Source organism: Leguminivora glycinivorella, chromosome 6 (genome assembly GCF_023078275.1).
Source record: "Leguminivora glycinivorella isolate SPB_JAAS2020 chromosome 6, LegGlyc_1.1, whole genome shotgun sequence".
NCBI classification, from domain to species: domain Eukaryota; kingdom Metazoa; phylum Arthropoda; class Insecta; order Lepidoptera; family Tortricidae; genus Leguminivora; species Leguminivora glycinivorella.
Genome location: NC_062976.1, coordinates 1263713 through 1281011, shown reverse-complemented (window position 1 = coordinate 1281011; position 17299 = coordinate 1263713). Strand labels below are relative to the sequence as shown.

General features: G+C 38.8%; 3 protein-coding genes across 5 annotated transcripts; all 3 read left to right on the top strand.

Annotated features, from left to right (window-relative positions):
* The first annotated feature begins 1549 nt into the window (after positions 1–1549).
* On the top strand, positions 1550–5300 carry LOC125227622. Its single transcript, XM_048131978.1, has 3 exons — positions 1550–1710; positions 2877–2977; positions 5003–5300. The coding sequence occupies exons 1-3, from the start codon at positions 1599–1601 to the stop codon at positions 5213–5215; spliced, it is 426 nt and encodes a 141-aa protein (XP_047987935.1). The 5' UTR covers positions 1550–1598; the 3' UTR covers positions 5216–5300.
* Positions 5225–9207, top strand: LOC125226925. The gene is made up of 4 exons (XM_048131106.1): positions 5225–5236; positions 6319–6514; positions 7017–7117; positions 8568–9207. Exons 1-4 carry the CDS (start codon positions 5225–5227, stop codon positions 8802–8804), a joined length of 546 nt encoding a protein of 181 aa, XP_047987063.1. The 3' UTR covers positions 8805–9207.
* A 3364-nt stretch (positions 9208–12571) lies between these two features.
* Positions 12572–15701, top strand: LOC125227451. 3 transcript variants are annotated; one of them, XM_048131772.1, is made up of 4 exons: positions 12572–12713; positions 13486–13650; positions 14373–14875; positions 15066–15701. In XM_048131772.1, exons 1-3 carry the CDS (start codon positions 12578–12580, stop codon positions 14846–14848), a joined length of 777 nt encoding a protein of 258 aa, XP_047987729.1. In that variant the 5' UTR covers positions 12572–12577; the 3' UTR covers positions 14849–14875; positions 15066–15701. The 3 variants fall into 3 exon arrangements, with proteins under 3 accessions (XP_047987729.1, XP_047987728.1, XP_047987730.1); XM_048131771.1 differs by having other exon boundaries at positions 13971–14875; XM_048131773.1 differs by lacking the exons at positions 14373–14875; positions 15066–15701 and adding an exon at positions 13776–13959.
* Positions 15702–17299: the final 1598 nt, after the last annotated feature.

The following is a 17299-nucleotide window of genomic DNA, read 5'->3' as shown; positions in this document are numbered from 1 at the left end:
CACCAAGTGGTGTCGAGATGTGTATGTTGAGGTCCTCTGAGAATACCCCAGAGCCAGTGCCTGACCTTGTTTTTGATTCATCCGTGAAGATTCTCAGCTCCCTTGGGTTAAGTCCTTCACGGGGTTCTTCGTGTAATTGTATTTTGTATTTCTTGTCGAAGACGAATTGCTTCGGTATCTTATCGGTTACCGCCTCTATTAGCGGTGCCTTACCTATCGCCTCATAGAGGATTTCGGTGTGAGGTACCCTAGGTGGTCTCCAGAGATTGGACTTTTTAGACGTACCGCCGCAGCTAGCGCTTCTTGTTGTATGTGGAGGTGCAGCGGCGGCAGGCCTAGGATGGCTTCCAAGGCCGCGGTTGGAGTGGTTCTCATGCAGCCCGTGGTCGCCATACAGGCCAACCTCTGAAGTCGTTGTAGTTTAGCTTCAACAGTGGATAAATTGGTGCGTGGCCACCATACTATAGCACCGTAGCTTATTATTGGTCGGATTACTGCCTGGTAAAGCCATAGAGTTATTTTAGGGGTTAGTCCCCAGGTTCTGCCTACCATTCTACGGCATTGCCAGAATACGACTGTAGCTTTTTCTATCTTACTGTTTAGGTGGTTACTCCAATTTAGTTTATTGTCAAGTAATACCCCTAGATACTTTACCTCTGTTGATAATTGGAGTTCTGTATTGAACAGCCTGGGAAGGCGAAAGTTCCCCAAGTTGCGTTTGTTGGTGAACATTACCAGCTCAGTCTTGTTAGGATTGACGGTGAGTTCGTTGTCGGCGCACCAGCGTTCCACGATTGCCAGTGCGGAGCGTGTGACATCACATACTGTACCTGTGTGGTTGCCGCTCGTTAGTATCACTATGTCGTCAGCGTAGCTAACGCCGCAAATATGTAGCTGCTGCCGAGTGTGACATACTTGCGACGTTGAGGTCTTCAGCCGAGGATGTAGCCTCACCAGCACCAACTTTGGTGCTTGGAATATGGGACGCAGCTAGGGTATCTACACATGTAGCATCCCAGACAAGCGGCCGACCCATACTCCAAGGCACTAGCGTCATTCCATCAGGCCGCTTGCCATCAACCCTGGCCAGGCCGTTGGGTTCGAGGACGGCCGGCACTTTTGCACTAGCAATTGCCCTCCGGATGACGTCATTGAGGCTGGCGTGGCGAGGAAACCTCCCAGCACTTCGGCTGCTTGAGAGGCCGTGGTGGCCAAGACTGTCCACCATAGCTCCGTACTGACAGCGATGGGGCATATTAAATTTGTTGATGTCCCTATTCTCAGACAGGTGGCCTATATATTATTTATATTTTGATTATTTCAAAACAGTGAATTATTAATTCAACACTTGATAGAAAAAACTTTCGATGGTCCAAAAGACAACACAAACGTGAGATTACAAAGTTCTATATTATTATTATTTTAAATAGTAATTTATCGACATTTTTTTATCGATATCAAATCCATATGTCCCGAGTTACCTCAGGCATGCTTATTAGTCTAGGATATAATAACGGCGTCGGCGTTGACGGCCCACCATTCTCGCCGACGCCGCCGCCGCCGACGCCACCGCCGCAGCCATCGTTGCCGCCGACGCCATGTTACTAACTACCTATTCGCTGCTCGCGCTTGCGACGCTGTTTGTCGCTTCAGACGCTAAAGTCACGGATGTATCTCTTGTGGGTGGACCTTGCACAAAATTTATTATTGGTAAAGTACTAAATTAAGTAATAAATTGTAAATTATACCACCGTCTCTCACCGTCAAAGCGTTTGTTAAATTTTATTGTATGGGAAGTTTCATAGACGTCTGCTGCGTGACGATAATGTGTAAAATGTGGTTGATGCAACTGACCCTAACTGACAATGCAATGTAAACATCTAAGTATGAAAAGGTATATTAAACATGTAAAATCGGGTAACTCACGTAAAATTGACGAAGATCGCTATTAAAATCTATGAACAGGCTTTGTCTGACATATCGTCACTACTTTGAAAAAATCTTGTATCTCATGCTCCCCTCAAAGTTAAAACGCAGTAAGTCTATATGCATTCTATACATACTAGTTTACTGTTACAATTTTCTTTTCATTGACAGACGAAGATACAAGTTTTTTTTAAAGTAGTGACGATATGTCTGACAAATAAGAAACTCCTTGAGAAGAAAAATTTGTAAAACAAAGATTACAACTCAGTCAAACAAGTCTGTCAGTAAATAAGAACAAAGAAAACTATATGCATCCTCTTCTTTAGGGTGCTAGAGAAAAGGATACCTATAGTTTTCTTAGTTCTTATTTACGCGATGGTTCGTTACATTTGATGATTAGTTTCCTTTATTTATTTTGCTTCTTAGGTTAAGCTTTTTATAATATGAATATAAAAGTAAAATACAAAAACACATACAAAACAATATAAAAAACATATAAACACATTATAAAAAACCTAACCTAGGGTGCCGCCAGCAGCGGGGCAGGGCCCAAGCTGCCGGTGGTTAGGGCTGCAGAGAGAGGAACCGTCGGACTATCCGCGCCGTGTCCAAGATCACCGCCTTCTGCATCTGGCCCTTGATCCAGCCACCTAGCGAGAGTCTCTTAAGATGTTGATCGAGACTCTTCGCTATGAGACCGTTCGCTGAAACGACTATCGGAACAATGATCGTTGAATCAACATCCCACATGGCGGTTATCTGATGATTAGTTATTATTGTTTTTGTTAATTGTTTTTTATAATTATTTTGTGACTATCTTTTTGTGAATTTGTGCTAGTTTTAAGTGAAAATGACATGTAATTTTCATCAAGAAATAAATATAATCTAATCTCAAGTCTATTTGTTCTATTACATTTTATATTACAGGATTTTTCTATGAAATTTTGCAGATATCCCACCTAGGCCTATTCCGTACAACATTTCCCTAACACACCCTAAGCTTTCAATGATGTCCTACGACAATAATAATCCACTGAAAATAATCCCAAATGTAAGTATCTGCAAATTGTAACAAACTTAAGTAATACCTACCTGTTTTAGGCACTGGTCCCACCGCGAGCTAGTAAGCTATGAGCTATCGGCTATAAAAACGAACAAAAGATAAGCACTCCCTTGCAAATAAAAGAAGAGACACGGCGATTTTGATATAGCTCACCGTTGGGCGAGTAACTATAAACATCGCCGTATCTCTTTTATTTGCACGGGAGTGATTATCTTTTGTTCGTTTTTATAGCCGATTGCTCATAGCTTACTAAGCTCGCGGTGGGACCAGTGCCTTAGTGGTAATTTTTTATAGCTACAGATTAACTACTTAATTGAAAGAAAATGGAGGATTAATCCCACCGTTGTTACATTATATCTTCGTTACCTAGTTTATTCGTTGATGGTTCTCAAACAAGGTAAGGTACAGCGGGGCAAATCTCGACTGCGGGGCAAATGTAACTGGCCCATTTATTCCATGTTTTACAATGTCTGCATTATTATATGGTAGGCGTGTTCAGTGGATACATGTAGAACTCAACATCATAGTGTAATAATGGAAATAATGGATCATTTACAATTGTCTCCCAGTTGGAATTTGCCCCGCTGTACCTTAACTATCTTTAGCTTCAAACAATAGGCTAGTCTCCTACTAGTCAAATCAGCTTCTTTTAAAGAACTGTCAAAGTGATTTGCTAATATGGAATTTTAATGAAATACTTAAGAGTGACGTCACGGTCAAATCATTTATCTTTCTCTTTGACTTATTCAATGAGCATTTATTTTCTCTGCCACTTTTGTGAATGTGATATTTTTGAAAAAAAAAAATGCGATTTCTATTCAAATTCTCTAGCTTTTTCAATCCCAGTAGTTAAAAATATTGTCCCATAATGGTCCCATAAATGATATTTTCTTATTTTGTTACCATTTTCCGTACATGTGTGGGGTAACAAAAAAGTATGGAAATTCTGGGACACATTTGTCTCCCAGTGAGATTGAAAGTATTATTAATTATGTGCTGATTTATTTTGTGTACTGTATAAAATATCTCATTTTAAGTAAGTATAGGAAACTAGCCTATTACAATACAATACAATACAATACAAATACTCTTTATTGCACACCTCAATACACGAAACAACATAGCAAGTATAAACAACAACTTAAGAGGTAAAACAAGAGGCTATTAACTATTACTACTTTATAAGACACACATAAGGCCTCTTCTTGAATATGCTTACCAAATTTGGAGCCCATACTTTCAGAAGGATATTACTTTACTTGAAAAGGTGCAACGCAGGTCAACCAAGATGGTTTATGGATTACGTAATAAGCCCTACAACCAAAGGCTTGCCAGCCTTGGTTTGACAAGCCTGGAGCAAAGGAGACAGCGTGGTGACCTCATCGAAACATTCAAGATCATACATGACTATTATGACTTACCTGAACTTAAGGACCTGTTTGTTATGAGTAATAATCACCGTCTTAGAGGCCACAGCTTGAAAATTACTCGCGTTCCCAGCACAAGCAATCCTAGGAAGCACTTCCTATCAAACCGTGTCGTACGCGAGTGGAATAAACTACCAGAAACAGTGATAAGTGCTCCCTCAGTGAACAGTTTCAAAAACAGACTTGATAAACATTTAAAACTAAAATATAAACATTAACTATAGAACAACAAGTGCAGTGATATACACGCATCAGCTATCAGCTGCTAGTGTATCAAATAATATAATATAATATAATAATATAATATTAAAGAGGAAACTTAAGAGGGTATTATCGATTCACATAAAATTTGCGACGCAACATCATCATAGTTTTTAACAGTTACTTACGATTTTGTTGCTTGCATTGAACAGTACTGTGCTGACAACTAGGGAACAAATCAAATTATTTTATTGAATATTTTTTTTTGATTTGTTCTTAAAGACGTTAGCCGCGTAAGCTGAAGACCCGGGTTCGATTCCCGGCTCGGCCACCAGTGGGCCTTGCCGTTTTTTCTTTCGTGTATGATATCTATTTCAATTCATAGTACTGTGCTGAGTTCCACGAAGAGATTTCAAGGCAGTCAGTTGAAGTTTGCAACGACTATCCCCACAAAACGGAGGTCCTGTTGAGGTCACCGGATGCGCGTGCGCTGGGTGACATTGTGACGTCTCCCATCTACGCCACCTGTTACAAAGACCCGGAGTGTGGACCTCTATACATTAAAATTGAACAGAATTGCAGAAGACCAGCCTTCTAAATGAGAAAGATGAATATGCAAGTATTTGGAAATTTGATTAGTATCTCATAACTTCAGTATTTCCTTAAATATACATGTACGTATATATGTTTTGTTTGTCTTTGCCTATATTTACTGTATACTTTATTTCAAGTCTTATCAAAACCTTTTATACCGATTAAGCCTTGTTGTATTAAAGTTTGTATTTAATTAGTACTAAAAAAAGTGTTAACAAAAAACGAAATTAATCAGAACTAATGTTTTATTTGGGATTATTTTATACCTAAACTATGGTACTCAGTATACGGTTTCATATTGTCCGATCCCATATCGGATGTAGGACCGATATCCCATACATTTAAGCCACCATATCTGATTTTTGCCTTTGAAATCCTTCCGACATCCGATATCGGATCGGATAAGGTGAAAACGCACTTAGTGTCTTACTGCATATCATATATCATATAGTTGTTGTTATAATACATGTTGTATTTTAATCACTATCACAAGTCCATGAACTGATTGATATTTTGGAATGTGACAAACCTTTGTATCACATACCATACATACATACAACATACATACAATCACGCCTGTATCCCATAAAGGGGTAAGCAGAACACATGAAACTACTAAAGCTTCAGTGCCACTCTTGGCAAAAAGGGGTTGATAAGTCGAAACTGTGACATTGCAGTACAGACCTTTACGTTTACTATCAATTTCTACGACACCCACGGGAAGAAAGGGGGTGGTGAAATTCCTAACCCGTCACCACACAGGTCCTAACCCGTCACCACACAGGTCACATACCAAAATGCCCAAAAATATAAGTCGTATGTGCATAGACCTTTGTTTACTCAATTTTGATTGATCTTGAAGTACTCAGTAGCTATAAAAAAGGTATAAGTACTAGATAAAACACTTACCTGTTGGAAATCAAATTGCTGATAAACAGAAAAACAGTGGAGGCTACTTAATATACTCACATCAATTGTCACTTCATCACATATATCAATATTATTTATATTCTTAAAGACAAGTCGTTTAATCAATTTATGAAATTTAATCGTTTAAACGATTCGCTACCCTTGAGCTGCGCTATATAGTGGAGTCGGCGTTGCTAGCTCACCATTCCCGCCGCCGCCGCCGCTGCCGCCGCCGCCAACGCCGCCGCCGCTGCCGCCGCCGCTAACGCCGCTGCCGCCATGTCGCCGCTCGCCCGCTCGCTGCTCGCACTCGCCACGCTACTCGCGGCGTCGGACGCTAAAATCACCATCGTCGATATAGGACTGGGAGTAAAATGTGTTAAGTTTATTATGGGTAAGGTTTTTCCTGATTCTTGTCGGTGGCATGGTATGCATGCCTGATGGTAAGCGCTAAGCAGATTTAGTCCTTTAGGAGGCCTTTAAGTTACGATTACGAGGCGTTTTATATGCGCTTTGACGAACCTGTGTGCGTAACCGAATGCACTCTCTATCGCTCTTGCGTATTGGCGCGACAAAGATAGACTACATTTCTGCGGCGTTTCGCATCGCAAAAATGCCATTCGGCTACGGGGCCTGAACTGGCATCCTCGTTGCGCTTTAGCAACCTTACGTACCTACAGAAATACAAAACTATGATACGCCAAAAAAACAGGTTTGAGCATTATGAATGCCTGCCGAAGGTTAAATATACCACAATTTCGGTTTTTTCCAACCTAAAAATATCACTAAAAAGCAGTTTCATGTGTTCTGCCTAACCGTTTTGAGAATACAGACGTGAATTTACGAATATACGTATTGTATGTCTCACCTATATTTTATTTGTGTTCTATTTTCAGACGTTGCTCCTAGACCAGGGCCCTACCTAACTACGAGGCATGGTTCTAAGTTTACGCTGATGTCACAGGGCCATAGGCAACCGCTGACAATCATTCCCAATGTAAGCATCTAAGCAATCACCACATGGCACATAATACAGCAATCAATCGGAGGGATTTGATCTTGAACGAAAATTTTCAGTTTTACTTAGAAAGTTTGGCTTTTGCTCATTGTCTGGTTATTTGTTGAATACCCAACGTAAAGCCCACCCAACGTAAATATAATAATTATGTACAAAATACTCATATGCAATGCAGGGGCAGGCCAGTAGATTTAATGACTGTTCAGTCAGTTTCAACATGAAACGGATGAAATAACGCACCAGAATACAGATTTCACTACCACCATCTACATATTTGACCCCAAACTGTAAACAGTTTGGCAACAGAAATGTCAAAGTAATTCACACGCGTTATTTGATCTCTCTCTCTCTCTCTCTCTCTCTCTCTCTCTCTCTCTCTCTCTCTCTTGCCCCGAGGAAACTCAACCATATTTCTCTTATCCCAAATACGGTGTCCTATCGTTGGACCAAAACTTGTTTAGCAAATTGACACTTGACAACCAACTACTGACAAAATTATATTTTGGCAAGTCTTCACTTTACAAAAACATTTTTGACAAATTATTCTCATAACCAAATATTTAACTTACATATTTTTGACAAATTAATATTTAACAAATAAATCTACGATTAGCCTAAAAATGTTTGCTGTAATGTATTATTTGACAAGTGAATCTTTAATAGTAATTTATAATATGGGTCTGGGTCGTAGAACTGTGACCCTCACAAAACCGGAGTACCTAATACTAGGAATGTGGGTTAGGTTAGGTTAGAACTGTGACCTTCACAAAACCGAAGTAATACTAGAAAAGTGGGTTAGGTTAGGTTAGAACTGTGACTCTCACAAAACCGGAGTAATACTAGGAATGTGGGTTAGGTTAGGTTAGAACTGTGACCCTCACAAAACCGAAGTAATACTAGAAAAGTGGGTTAGGTTAGGTTATAACTGTGATCCTCATAAAACCGAAGTAATACTAGAAAAGTGGGTTAGGTTAGGTTAAAACTGTGATACACACAAAACCGCACTGATACTAGAAAAGTTGGTTAGGCTAGGTTAAAACTGTGACCATCACAAACCAAACTGATCTAAAAAAGTGGGTCCATCAGTTTAGCCTAGGCTAGAAGAAAGGTCTGGAACCCCTTTATAACAATTTATTACATGACATTTGGTAAATGTATCAATTTGTCAAACATACTATTAGGTAACATGAAAAATATACAATTGATAGTTTATTAAGTAACACATTGTTCTAATGTATTAGTTACTAAATGATTATTTGTCAAGTAAGTTTTTGTAAAATGATACATATGCGGAATAACATATTTGCCAATTACTATATTGATGAAACGTTTTTTGTAAAATGAACATTTGCTAAAATTGATTTGGTCAAACATTAGTGAACCCCCAAATACATTGCCATATAGGTCCTAATATTCATTTTATACACAGAAATGCGCGCTGTTCAACGAAGAAGTATCCAGACAGACGGTAGAGGTGTGCAATGAGTTCCCTACTCCCTACGGGCCAGAACCATTGCCACCAACGGTCCATGCGCTGGCTGACAACTTGATATCACCTATTTTCGCGTCTTGTGGAGACGACAATGAATGTGGGCCTCTGCTTTGGAAGATTGAGCAGGAGTGCAGGGCCCCTGTGCAGGGAGCACTTATAGCAAGTCTCAAATAGATCACTAATAGTCGATAGAGGTTTTGTGACAACGCGCTTCTAGCATAAAATCTAATGCAATCGTACACTGTAGAATGAAAAACTAAACTATAAAGTCCTTTAACAACAATAGTCTATGCACTCGCTGACAACTTGCTAGGTATCTTCTCTTATGAAGACATGTGACAATGTGGGCCGCTGATTTTGAAAATTTAGCAGGAGTGTAGCATTTTCACTGCAATATGTCACATGTTAGAGAAAGACATCAGTAGTTGCTGGCCACACATTGTAATTACGTTTAACCTCAACATGACAAGATTCAAATATCACTCTGATGGCAGTGTACCTTCCCTTAAAAAGTGAAAGTTTTGTAATTAACTTGTGCTGTGTTTAATATAAGTTTCGTTTTTATTTTTAGTACTTATTGTTTTATTGTTTATAGATTTCACTTGCCAATTTGTAGTTTCATTTACTACCTATTAGTTTTCTTCGTACAATTTACATAATATTTTAATGCTGTTTTTCACTAATTTAAATCATAATTTCTTTCTATTCTCTAATAATAAACTTGTAATAAACTAAATGTTGTTTTAATAAGCAAGCTTTCCTATGTTATGAATTGACTCCTGGTAACTGTTACGTATGAAGATTTTTTGTTTTAAGAGTAAAACAAATCCCTTGATAATATATAAAATATTGCATTTATATTAGAACTTTGTATAATTTAACCCAAAGACTCTTTTCAGTCGAAAGAAATATTTTAAACATCAATAGAATGTTCCGATTCGCCATGTGAACCTATTCGTCTCGATCTACTTACCATTCCTTTGCTCTAATTAACTGGAGGTGTCTGATTGATAAAATATAAACGCAATCGATTATGACACTATTTATTTTCAAGCTATCAAAGTATGATATACGATTATAAGTAGCAACTGGTAAATCAAACATTGGGTTTATCGCACCGAAGCTACAGGGAAGGAAAATAATGGTATTTATTCGAATAATGTTAGCCCATTTATTAACAGTATTTATAGGGATAACATTATGAACTGTCGTGTGTGACATACATAATAATTTGTACGTACTTAACAAAGAAACTTAAGTAAATAATCTAAGTTAATTTGGACCCAATTTAGGGTCCCCCACATCTAGCGTCTCGCGAGCGTAGCGTCGGGCCAACTGTATGGAAAAAGACGCCGCGTCGACGCGGCGTCAGGCTTTGCCCATATGTACTACAGTTGGCCCGACGCGACGCTCGCGAGACGCTAGATGTGGGGGGACCCTCAATTGTAAACTAGGTAAAACTTATTTCATTTGAAATTGAGGTTTCCTACGGCAAAAAGCGACTAATAAAGGTGGCTTATTTTAAACAAAATATAAATAGTAAAATAAATGACCCTAAAACATTATGGAAAAATCTGAAATCAACAATATTACCCACTAAGAATAATGAATTACCTTCAACTTTCAATAATCCTTGCGTAATAAATAAACATTTTCTTGACCTGCCGGGAACTACAGATGTAACTATGTCACAGTTAACCTATTTTGAATTTCACAGGCACAGCGACACAGTATTCCATTTAAAAACAATTAACTCGAGTGAAGTCACTAAAATAATTAGGAATTTAAAGTCTAATGCAGAGGGTGCTGATGGGATAAATTTACATATGCTTATTCTTACGCTTCCTTACACAATTGACATTATGACTAGTTTAATTAATAAGTCTATTCTATCATGCACCTTTCCTGATATTTGGAAGTTAGCAGTTGTAAATCCTCTGCCCAAAATTCCCAACCCTGTTACTATTAAAGACCTTAGGCCAATTAGCATACTCCCATGTCTGTCAAAAATAATGGAGAAAGTTGTCTGTGCACAGTTAACTGCCTACCTTGAAACTAATAACATTTTGCCAGACGTCCAATCGGGTTTCCGGAAAGGACGTAGCACCACAACTGCTTTGCTTGATGTCACTGACAACATATTAGATGCTCAGGATAAGGGTATGTGTACTCTTTTAGTGCTCCTAGACTTTTCTAGGGCATTTGATTGTATAAATATAGATCTACTTCTATCAAAGCTAGCTTACTATGGTTTTGATCAGAAAACTATACAATGGTTCCATAGCTACCTCAGTAACCGATGGCAGATGGTCAAGGTGCGCTCTAGTGACGGTTCCTCACTTCTTTCAGAAAAAGCCAAGCTTAACCGAGGAGTCCCACAGGGATCTGTAATCGGCCCGCTCCTATTTGTTCTCTATTCTGCAGACGTTAGGTTTCACATTAAACACTGTAGATACCACATATACGCAGATGACATTCAGATCTACTTATCATGTAAGCCAGCAGAGGTTGACTATGCTATAGAGAAACTAAATTATGACCTCGCAAGTATAGCAACCTGGGCTAGACAAAACTGCTTAGTGCTCAACCCAAATAAAACAAAGTACCTTATCTTTGGCAGTAAGCAACAACTGGCGGGTGTCAGTATGTCAGTGAATATTATGCTGATGGATGAACCAATTGAAAGGGTGTATGAAGCACGGAATTTGGGACTTTTAATGGATTGTGGACTTCGTTACGAGAAGCACACTGCTGAAGCTGTAAGAAGTTGCTTTTACAAGCTAAAGGTATTATATAAAATTCGCCCATACCTTAGCGAAACCTTGCGCATTCAACTGACCGAGTCGCTGGTACTGTCAAAACTGAACTATATGGATATTGTAACTGGGCCTAGGCTTCTGGCTAAAACAAAGAGACTCATCCAACGTGTTCAAAATGCTTGTGCTCGCTTCTGTTTTGACATTCCGTTGAGAGCACACGTCACTCCATTTCTCAATAGTCACAAAATTCTCAAAATGCAGCACCGTCGTAAACTTCATCTGGCTTGTTTGCTTTTCGGAGTTCTTAAGTATAAAACACCTGCATATCTTTTTGTTAAGTTATCTTGCATCAAGCTCCGCGACCGCCGCAATTGTGGAATTCATTTGCTGACGCCACGCCATGCTTCGGCAGCCTTCCGGGGCAGCTACCGGTATAACGCTTCAAAGTGTTGGAATAATGTCCCACCACCTATGAGGAACCTGCAAAGTATTTATAGTTTCAGAACAAAGCTCAAACAATACATGCTTAGCCACCAATTCAACCAGGAAACCTGCTTACATGATACAAGTTGCCTGTAGTCTCTGTTTTTACTTACCACATAGTTTATGTTCCATCTGTATTGCCATGGCACACTACATTCTGAAATATTCTCAGCCTTTATTGTTATTAATTAATAATTTAAGTTTGCATTGCCAATTTTTGTTTGTCCTTGTACTCGTGCTTTTTGTTATGTCATTTTAGTTCCCGTAATGGCCGGATGGCGCTAGATGTAGTTTTTTTTTTTTTTTTTTAATGTACGGCTATGACGAGTAATAAAATGTTATTGGTTGTTTTTTAGTTAGGGTACCTAGCCAACGTCATAATCGCTTATACGCCGAAAGAGTATCGTAGCTACATAGTTCTCTCTACCGCTCCTTTGTAGTGGCGCGACAGAGATAGACTGTGTTTTGATCGCCGCGTAGCACTAACGACGATCATTTCGGTTAGGGCTTTTTTTCTCACACAATGAACATGACATTAGTCAAAGACAAACTAAACAGTCATACAGTTAAGTCACCAGAGAGATTCTCTATAACGTTATTTACTATATTGGATAAACGGACTTCCAAGACCCGTGGCTAAAAAGTGATCCAATGAATTATACTTATGTTTCTTTATATTTTTTACTTGAATAGTGACACCCAAGAATGAGGCTGCTTGCCCTCTTGTGCTCGATCGGCTGCGCGGGCGCCGAACTCATGCCAGGGTGTTACTCCACCTCATGCGTGACCCGAGACTACACACACACTGGAGGCTGGCTCGTGAAAGACTATCTCGTCGACGGTATGACATACTTCTGAATATTATATTACTAGGCTATTGGAAAATTTAAACGAATAAAATAATTTAAAAGAATAAAAAGTGTTGAAAACATGTGTCTAAATTCTGAGATTGAGCAGTTTATTAACCACCAAGGTTACGCCGATTTCACGCCGATTTATAAACGGCGACGGCGGCGTGGCAAAAATTCCCGGCTCCAGCGGCTCGCCGGCGCGGCTCTACACACTGGCACAGACAGGTGACAGACTATCTCGTTGACTGACAGCTTATAATATTGATACCCAAGAAGACCACTTCAACTACTAGACGGAATATTTCACTAACCACACATGTGACTTCCCGAAGTACCGAATCCCGAAGTATTGTCATATTTATAAACATAGTCAACATGCTCTGGCAGTAAGTACTAAAATTACAATTCCCAGTAACTGTCATCCTTCATAGATCTACCTACCCTTATCTATTACTATTCTATCTCTAGTACTGGCCCCGTAGCCGAATGGCATTTCTCCGACGCCAAACGAAAGCGATACGCCGCTGGCTCTGTCGCGCCAATACGCAAGCGCGATAGAGATAGATATCTACTAGCGCTTCGTTTCGTGAGCGTTTCGTGAGCGATTGTGCCATTCGGCTAGCCACCCTGTTCTGAATCTACTACTTTTACCTAGAAGTAAAGTAAGTAAGTAAATAGTCTTTATTGCACCACAAGGATAACAGATAGAAGATACTTCCTAAACGACTTTTTCTGCATATGGACTCTAGCCTCTTTTTCCAGGAGCTCTTATGTCAGTAGCAACTAAACCTGGGGACTATGCCGTACGCTGGTCTTGCCACGGTCTCAACCCAATCGACGAACCTGCACCACGTGTCTACACATCTTACATCGCATACGAAGTCGAGTTGATCGATTGTGACATTCCTCAGACCGTTTCTTATATGGGTATGTAAAATCGATATTTGTGATTTAGATTATGACCATGATTTCATGCTTCAGTGCCCTATTACTTTGACTTTGTATTTCCTCCTGTATTACTTTCCTTTGTATTTCCTCTCATTTGTTTTCAGTCTTTACAGACATACCATACAAGCCAAATTTAGGTCCAAATGTAACATCAGAAATTGGCCCACGTTTTGCACTCATATAGGTAGTGTAATTTTAAGTTGAATTCTCGTTCGTCCTGTGCGCCAAGTAATCCAAAATAACATTTGGTGCCTCAACTCAACTCAAAAAAATGTCAGCTAAATTACAATCTTCCACAGACCTCATCAAGAAGCTCAACATAACCAGCAAGTACACAAAATCTCTCACTATTAGCACAACGATGCGACCTCGAAACAGCAAATGGTTTTCGACAGATGACCTTGAAAAAATTAAAAATAAACACCAAGTTGGAAGCAACAACTGGCTAGCAGCTGCTGCCGCCAATTTACCTAAAAATTTCTTAGACAATTTAACATTACGTGGGATCCCAATGACCATCGATCAGTTTATAAGTATACAAAAACTTAAAAGCTTAACGTTAGTGGACACTGGTCTAGAAAAAATGATGAATTTGAAAGATTTTTCTAATCTGAAACGACTTGAGCTTCGAGAGCCATATTTGCTGAACGCAGAAAACTTGAATGCTACTAATTTTGAAGAGCTGGTTCTTCACTCTCCAGATGCAGGGCTAACTGCCATGCCTCAGCTACGCAACGCCACATTTATAGAAGTTTATATGATGGGAAGACTGTTTGGGAACTGCACCAATTTAAACCATTTGGCTTTGATAGATGGAACGCTGTCTGTACTCCCAGATCATTGGTTAGTAGGATGTAGTGCGCTGATCAGTTTGAAGATAACCCAGTTGAGAAATTTAAACAAAGTACCTGGTGACCTACTGGATGATACTACAGTATTGCGATACCTTGATCTTAGCCACAATAGCTTGGAAGCCTTACCTGAGGGTCTACTGGACAATACTAGAAGTTTGGAGCATCTTAATGTTGGTGATAATAATTTGAAGACCCTTCCTGAGAATCTCCCGATATCCCTTAAAAGAGTGGAAGCATGTGGCAATGACCAACGTCCATTGACATACAAAACTTTGAGTACGTTGGAGCACTGGGCTTGCATTAAAATTATGAGTCAACTTTGATATCACGAAACCACGAGTAAGAAGCAAGTATGTAATTATTTTTGAAGTATATGTAACACATAATAATAGGTAATAAAGATCAGTTATTCCTATTATGTAATTTAGTTTAAATAGTTATAAATAATTTTATTCAAAATGGCCACAATTGTTTCCTAATCATCACTCATCACCATCAGTATCACATCATTCAAATCGCTTAAAAAAAAATCTCTTTCAGATAAATTATGTCGTGTTTTGAATACTTTGGCCGCTTGTCTACAAGTCTGCACGCCGGTACCACGGCAGGATTATAATTTCATACATAAGAAGCTCATTGGATTCCAAGAAGCTCATTGGTAAATTCGCCATCAGATATAAGAGCGGACAAGGGGCTCAAAATATCCCAACGTCTTGACAAAATTTTTGTGACGACTTTAGCCGTCTCCATACCGAGGGCGATACGACCCGGGGCTCGAACCCGCGATCTCCGTTTCCTTCGCCCCAGTCATCCGCTTGCATTGTACAGTCGGCGACAGATAATTTTCCGGACACACAATAGAGGGCGCTAATTGCTCGTTAGTAAATGTTTAATGAACTGTCCAAATTGCGAGCGGTAACGAGGTTAAGAATAGGCCGGAGTTGGTATTCCGTAAAACTTTACACTTCGTCCCCGCGAGGTTATAAAAGTATTGTTTCATCAATTGAGACTGCACTATAAGTTGCAGTTATGTTGCAGTCTTAACTAGATACTCTCATATCCTCTAAGGCTAGCTGGAGGAGATTCTTTATAGAATGAGCTCGCTTTTGTGTCTCTATTCCTACAAATTGAGTTTAAACTGTTGTACACAATAAAGTGATTACTACTACTACTACTACTTCCTGATACAATTAAAGAATGCTAAAATCAACATTTACACATGAACACACAAGAAGTTACTTAATAATAAATCTTATTCTAAAGACGGACACACGAAATCTTAAAATTAACTAACTTACTAAGATTTACAACTAAACATAAAACCACACAAAACAAACTAAACTAAAAACTATATATAAAAAACTTCTCCCAATTCATCTCCCTCCGGGAAACCCCCCAATATGCTGGCTACATTCCCCCTCTGAATCGCCAAACTTATTCTCTGGGCAAAGAAAGAGCCCGCCCTAGGGTCGCCTGAGACGCCCACTAGCCGAACTGACACCTCCTTTACGAATTTTTTCGTGTCAGTCGACCAAGGACCCAGCGTTTCCACTGCAAGCGCCGCAGAATGCTTGTGTACCTATAACTATCGAATAAATCGAAAAATATTTTCAATGATGTAACTTTTAACACTGGCGAAACCGCGTATATAATTTTAATATAAGTAGTAGTAGTAGTAGTAGTAGTAGTAGTAACTCTTTATTGTACAAAAACACATTAAAAATAACATACATTGAGATGCGAAGTACAAAGGCGAACTTATCCCATAGAGGGATTTCTTCCAGTTAACCTTTGAGTAAATGAGAGGAAAGAGTTAAAGAGGGTAACGAAATCTAGCAATTTGTACAACAAGGTACCATAAAGACAGTGGATAAAAATCTATATATACTTATAGGATAAACATAACTATATCACACAAAAAGGAATGAGAAAAATACACTAAGTTGAAAAGAAACACAAAATACATTTACATATAAAGCAACAAAGGCAATTTAGTCAGATAACCACAGCTTCTTTAGCCTCTCCTTGAGCGACGCAACCGATTGTGCCTGTCTAAGCGAGACGGGCAGCTCATTCCATAAGTATGGGTACGTATCACAATGTTTAAAATTAAAAAACCTAACGTTAAATGACCTACGTTCAAAATACCTAAAATCAAAATACCTAATGATTTAAATACCTAAGCAAGTTACACCTACGAACGAATTACCGAAATTTAAAATACCTATTGGACTAAATACCTAATGTTTGAAATACCAAACTATGTCACTTAAATTGTATAAGCCAACATTTGAAATACCCTATGGTCAAAATACCAAAATGATTAAATAATCAAAATACCGAAGTAGTTAGGTTACGCGAGCGTAAAAGAGGGTATATTGAAGTATTAATTTTAAGCATAGTATAGTTACGCATAATTTATCTAGGCATATTTTTGTTTGTTCGAATATATTATATGTTGTGCATAAAGGTTTTTCGTCGAATGGTTTTTATGCATAACATTGTTTAGTCGAAATTTATCACGTAGAATTTTTATCATAGCTAATACATACTACTATATTGATGTTGCAGTTCTAACCTAACCTAACCTAACCGACATTCGTGCATTCTTAACAAAATATTGTATTTCTTTGAGGTCGCAGTTCTAACCTAACCTAACCGACTCTCCTTACTGCATTTAGTATATAGGTGGTTATTCTGATTTTAAGAAATATGCCAAATACAATTATGCAAATCAATGTTATTCATAAAAAAACAATCGGTGTAAAAAGCAT